Raw genomic sequence first — 6,935 nt, forward strand, 5'->3', positions numbered from 1 at the left:
AATCTCACCATATCAGCAAAGCATAAAAGATTTTTAATATTCATTATGAGCCAAAATTTCATACTGTCTTTTCAACATATAAGGAGGGGCTTCATGTACCTTAGTTTCAAAGACAGACATCTAGTAGTACCCTCAATAATCCTATATTAAAAAAAAGAATACATCTACACTAAAATATGAATAGACATTTGAGCAGAGGAATCACAGACCCTTTCAAATAAAATAATAGGAACTCTGCATTGTAATGATTATCATAACAAAATTAACAACAAAGGAGCTTCAAACACAATTGAAGAAAATGAACTTTTTCATTGACTAGAATTTAAAGGTAAAACCTGTTCTCCACTGTCAAATTTTATGACACCATTGCTCAGGTACAAAACAGCCCTTTCTTCCTCTTCCCTACCAGAGAGAGACGTCATGTTAGGCAGGATACTCTGAATAAGCTTGATCTCTTCAAAGCACACCAGAAGAGGCATTTCAGCGTGCAGAAATCAAGGAAAAGGCTCAAAGGACCATCAAATAAAGTGTCAGAGTTCTCAAAAGTTGAGCAATCTTTTGGTTAAGTGATGCATCTCACCTCTAACATTTTTTCAGCTGGTTATGTTCAGTCGACAGAATGCCTGAAGTGGTATTCAGATGCCAGTGCCTGACATCCACTCCACTGAGGAATTTCGCTCAGAGACATTCTAATGAAATACTTGTGTGAGGTCTTCAAAAGCTACATCTCAGGATAGGCAAACAAACAAATAGTGAGAGTTGTTGTCTAACCTGCATGTGCGGTAGCTGCTCAGGATCCAATTTAAACCTTGGTGTCACAATGGTTTTGACTTTGGATTTGACTTTAACCTTTTACATATTTGCTCAGATCCCATTTGTATTAAGAACTTTCATTTTCACCAAGGAATACACAATATTAGGTGTGGGCTCAATCAGTATCTCCAGATTGAAACAAACTGATATTTGACTGTCTTCAAAAACTGCCAAATTAAATTGCTTAGGCAGGCTCTGAGGTAAAAACCTTGTCTACACAGCTAATTCTTGCCAAGATCTTTCCACTTTGACAGGAACATTTAGGGGAAGGTACAAAAAAGTGTGTCCAAGGATATCTTGTTTACTTGCTATTACAGGAAATGTCGCAAACAAAACTATTGGACACATTTCAGAGATTCAACACCATAGACCTTGCAAATATTGGCAAATCCACAGACAAATTCTTATTCTGAAGCGATCTGTAGCAGCCTGAAAACTTGAAATACAACTTTGTTTCCTGGCAAACTGATAAAAACATGCCAACTTGACCCTAAAAATTGCATAAAGCCACCCAATCAATCTTGCCACCTAGAGAAAGTATTTGCCATTTTTGAGTGCAATATGTATCAGGCAGTCCGTAGATGGTCCGTGGGCGAATCTAAAGCTGAGACTAGTCCCCCTGAGACATTTTCAGAGAAGAAAGTTAAGCATCACAGTTTGTTGTTGAATCTCAGAATTAAATTCAGTGCCCAAATGATTGTAAGTAACACAGTGCTGCCTCCTCCGATTATGGAGCAAAGCTATCTCCATAGTATAACTAGTAACTTTACTCTTCACTCTTTCTCAAGGTGATGATGCTCTCAACAAGTGGGACAATCCAGCAACAATTACACATCAGTATCCTCTCACAGTATGTGTAATGAATAATAAGCCTAGTATTAGGTAAGCTTAGTTTTTAGACTTTGGAGTCTTACAAATTTTGTATCTTTAGGGGTTATCTTTAGTATTGATGTGCTATCAGTATAGACCAGGGGTAAGCAAGTTCGGTCCTAGAGAGCCGCAGTCCTGCAGAGTTCAGCTCCAACCCTGAAAACAAAACTCACCTGCCTATAGCCTTAGTAATCCTGAAGCCATTGATTAGCTTGTTCAGGTGTGTTTGATTAGGGTTGGAGCTGAACTCTCCAGGACTCTCCAGGACCGAACTTGCCTACCCCTGGTATAGACAAATGGTGAAGGTTTTATTGAGATGTGGATGTTTTCACATGTTCAATTGCTTGGTTTAAACTCAAGTTCAGTTCCATCCTCTAACCCCCACAGTTTCTGTCACCAACTTGAGTACAACTGTGCATACTTGAGGCAGCTGTTTATCACTCTAGACATGTCTCAATGTGTATATGATGTTTTTGTCCCTTTGTTATTACTATCAAACCTTAACACACTCAAACTTGTGCTTCAGTGTTCTGTGAATGCATTACAAGAGATTCAGGACTCAAACTGCTCTCTAAAGGCAGTTTCTGCTTAGACAACCCTTACGAAAAATAAGTTTATTCAAGTGTGCTATTAGTATAATTCTTTTAAACTAAAAATAGGAAAGTATATTTTTAGTCTACTTTTTATGTACTTCTCAGAAATGGGCTTTATGTACTTCTCAGAAATATACTTAAAATGACATTTAAGTATACTTGACTTATACTTAGAAAAAGTCTAAATATATTTGAGCTATACTTGTGTTCCTAGAATCTGTGTTTTCATTGTTATACTGTAGTGCACATCTTCTGTACAGAATTTCCAAAAAAACACAAGTGAAGAAGAAACCGAAACAACAGATGCTTCCACATGTATTCTAACACGATCATCAGACATAAAACAGTATCAAAACTGTGTAACGTTATGGAATAAAATGTCGACCAATGAAGAGGTAATAATAACTGTCAAGCTTTGGGGTGTTGATCGACTTTATTTACGTTTTGATTATCATTCTGAGTCCAATTCATAGCCTTTTTCAGCTTTTTGTTCAAAATGTTGTTTATTTCTTTATTTTTTATTTATGAAACGTATCCACATTCAAGTGTTTAAAAAAAGAATGCATGAAGCTAGAATAAAATTGTTCACAAGCAGATACCCTGCTCTTTTGATGTTTTGTATGTTCAGATATTAATGTAACAAAATATATACAAATGAATACCTAAATAGGGACATAGTTGTATACTTAAAGTATGATGTAAAGTTCACTTAAAGAAACTTACGAGTATACTTGCAATATAAAACTACTAAACTAGTAGTTTATTGAGACTATACTTCAAAGTGTACTAAAAAAGTATTTAATTAGTAAACTATCAGCATACCTATAAGTTCACTTTTAGTATATTTGCAGTACAAACTAAACATTTTGATGTAAACTAATTGTGTAGTCAAAGTTTACTACTGTTATACTTAAAGTATACTTAAAAGTATACTTTTATATACTAGAAAGTGGGCCAATTTAGTCCCAAGGAGTATTGAAATAGTACACTTACAAGTATACTACTAGTACACTGATATTTGTATACTTACTACATAAAGTATACTTAAAAATATACTTGAACTTTACTTAAGTATACTTACTAAAATAAACTTGAAGTATACTACTTTTTGGTAAGGGAAGCAACAAAGACAAATGCATTATATTAATACATGCAAACTGTATGCCATCAGTAGAAGTTCACTTCTGCTTGCTAGGCTACATTACTTTTTCACCAATAGCAAACTGTAAAAAGATGTCCCTGTGAATGCACTCCAGATCATCTGTTCAAGCAGACTCGGAAATGATTCAATGGTTCCCACCCAAGTTACAAAAGCAGCTTTCACACCAACCAAACAAACCAAGCTCTGACATAAAACCGACTCGGGTGCACAACAAAAGCTCTAGTGTGGACAGTCCTATAATCCCATGTGATCAATTATGAAAAAAAAGAAGAAAAAATAAAAGATGTCTACAGATTTCAAATGAAAACATAAATGCAAGAAACAGAATAGTGCATGCGCTGCCACAGCCAGATGTACTGTAAACACTCTCTACTGCAAAATAACAAGTTTTATGTGTTAAAGTTTTATGTTTTTAAACCCTCAAAAGGAAAACACAACCGTGTTTAAAAAGCCGTCAGTGATGGAAGCATAAACCCTGAGTCCATAATCAGCTTCTGTTTTTCAGACTGGAGTCACGCCATGAACACAGTGTGCAGATGCAGCTGACAGGAAGCTGGCAAGGGCCGCAGGTACACGCTTAGGGATCTTGAGAAAGCGTGACTGTAGGATGCGAAGCAGTGGGAATGCGTTGACAAGATGAAGGGTGCTCAGAACTTCAGGATGTCAGAGCACTTTTATTTTGGATAGGTTTTGTGAAAGGCGATGCTGCTTGCTGTATTCTTTAAGATAGTGTTCATTGTGTGCACCATTAGAGCATCAGAGGTAGGCAGTTGCAACAGTGTAGTAAGAACGAGAAAAATCGAACAGTATCACCACTCAACTATGCAAACCAGAGTGATTTGATTCAGTTTGTCAATATCTTTCTGAGGGTTTCTCACATTGGTCTTGAACTACTTTGTTCTTAAGGTAATTTCAAACAAAAGAGGCCTCGTTATTACAATTAGAATTAAAGTTATGGTTGCACTAGACTAAGATTATTTTTATTTTCACAATTTTGATTGCAATTGCTATTATGTTAACAATCCCAATTACAATTATGCTTATGATTACTTTAAATGTGTATGATTATGTTTTTAATTCTTATTCCCAATTATTTTTGAGGTTATGATTTTACTTTGATGTTAACGATTACACTTATGATTTCTAATACTATTACAGTAACAATTCCAGTTACATTTATGATTATAAATATGTTTATCATTTACATTTTGATTATTCTTCTGATTATATTTGTAATTATGCTTTTGATTAGTACTGTTAATAATGACGCTTATGCTTATAATTGCTGTTGTTTACGGCAACCCTTGCAACTGCTATTAAGTTATACTCTAATTATGTGTCCAATCAATCAAGACCTCGCAGTGCCTTCTGAGATGTTATTAGATGACCATTGTTGCACACAGATGTCTGTGACATACAGTTACTGCAAATTCAGCTAATCCAGGAAACTGCATGCTTTGTTAAAATCTCTAAAAAAAAAAGCCCTGAATAAATCAGTTCTGTTATTTCTACCAAACTGATTTTCACTTGCTTCGCGGATGCTTTTGTTTTTCATATTCCTATGGTGATGTAATTAAACTGATATTGCAGCATTTTTTTGCACAAAAGCAACACATCTCATACCTCCTCTCATGCTTTAATCAGTACAGTCTTCAGATCTCTACACAACATAAAAGCACTTTCATTCAGTAAGTAACTTTGGGAGTTGGGAGAAAATGACAATCTCAAACACTGGTGCTGTAAATAATGTTTCATCACTTAACCTAGAAATGTGCTTTATGTGGTAAAATCTAATTGGTTTATTTAAAGTCAGAAGTATTTAATATGCCCGAATCAAATTTCAATAATAAAAGCATTTAAAGGGTCACATCAGGAATAAAAAGCTCTTTAAGGCTGCACATGTTCACTTTTTTACAGTGCACACAGAGAACTTTTTTTTTTTTTGGCAATTAAATAGTACAAATGAAATCATACACAAAACGTTAGAGCATATTTACAGAGGCTTTATGGTGTGAAGCACAGGGACATCATGAGATAAAAAGAGAAATTACACTGAAGACAAAAATCCTCCCATGAGAAAGCGAGAGGTGTACACAAGAACTCCTACTTAAAAAAAATCCACCATGCTTTTTTAAATTTATTTCTCATTTGCCTTATTTAATTGAAATCACTCTTTTTGTTCTCAGAAGACATAACAGAGTGTGAAAGCTTACCTTTCTCCGGACTAAGACTCCTAATATTGCTAGAATCCTCCATACTTCAAACTGAGAAGCCTCCATGTGCTATCAATAGGTGGTGAGATGTGTGCCGCTCTACAGGAGAACAATCCCATGAGCTGCTCTTCCAGATGAGAACGGCTGCATACTCAGATTCTTGTGTCTCACCCTAAAGATGGGGAACCAAAGCACCTGCTCCTGTCTCTCTGCTTTGATTCTTTTCTTTGCTTCTCCCTCCCTTCCTTTATCTCTCTCTGCCTCCTCCTCCCTCTCATCCAGCGCTCTTTCCCTCCACTCGCATCTGAGAGTATGAGAAGAGCCCACTCGGAGAGCAGAGCCACGTGTGCGGCCGCTTCAGTGCTGCCTTATCACCTTAAAAAAGATGCTGGGAAACAACTGAGTAATTTAAGATACAGGACCAAGGAAGGGCCAGTAAACTTAAAGGGCAAGAAAGAAAGACAAAGAGAGATGGAGTAGCATGAGGTGATGGTGTGTCTCTGTCTTCATCTCATGTTTTATTCAGCAGTACTCTGCTCAGGGAGAGTGAATGGGTGCGTCTGCGAAGGAAAGTAAGCTTCGGAATCCAGGGACACGGAAGAATGTGAAGAGGGAGGGAAGAAGAGAAAATTGAAGGAACAGAAAGGGAATTTTAGGACAATTCCATCATCCTTATGTTGTTCTAAATATGTACACTCTTAAAAATAAAGGTGCTTTAAAAGGTTCTTCAAGCGATGCCATAGAAGAACCATTTTTGGTTCCACAAAGAACCATTCAGTCATAGGTTTTTTAAAGAACCATCTCTTTCTTACCTTTTTATAATCTGAAGAACCTTCTTTCGCCACAAAACAGGACTTCAGATGTTAAAGGTTCTGTATGGAACCATTCAGACAAAAAGGTTATTCTATGGCATCATGAAGCACCTTTATTTTTAAGAGTGTATACTGTTCTTTTTTCAGTTCTTTCTTCAAAACAGGGTTATTATTTTAACTAAAAATGAAACTAAAATTAAAACCATTAAAAACATTTGTCATACTTGAAATAAAATAATCATTAACTGAAATAAAATCAAATGAAATATGAAAAAAAAAAAATAATAATTCAGCTAGCTGCCAAGGCAACATTTCTCTTGTTAATTTAGTTCAACTTGTACTAAAACAACTAAAACTAAACCTGAAATAAATAATTATAAAAAGCTATATAGACATATATATTTTTAAAAATGACAAAAACACACAAATTAAAATTTAAAATGAAAGCAATGAAAGTTAAAATATAAGTGAA

General features: G+C 35.4%; 1 protein-coding gene across 1 annotated transcript in view; it reads right to left on the reverse strand.

The window, feature by feature from the left end:
* The window catches only part of LOC107602463 (1-phosphatidylinositol 4,5-bisphosphate phosphodiesterase eta-2-like), a 63,179-nt gene extending 57,340 nt beyond the window's left edge, over positions 1–5,839 (reverse strand). Inside the window, exon 1 of the mRNA XM_016294965.1 lies at positions 5,652–5,839. Coding sequence (XP_016150451.1) covers positions 5,652–5,694 — 43 coding nt within the window. The 5' untranslated portion in view covers positions 5,695–5,839. The remainder of the gene's footprint in view (positions 1–5,651) is intronic.
* Between the last annotated feature and the right edge of the window lie 1,096 nt (positions 5,840–6,935).

This window comes from Sinocyclocheilus grahami, unplaced genomic scaffold (assembly GCF_001515645.1).
Source record: "Sinocyclocheilus grahami isolate Dianchi unplaced genomic scaffold, SAMN03320097.WGS_v1.1 scaffold327.1, whole genome shotgun sequence".
Taxonomy (NCBI): Eukaryota; Metazoa; Chordata; class Actinopteri; order Cypriniformes; family Cyprinidae; genus Sinocyclocheilus; species Sinocyclocheilus grahami.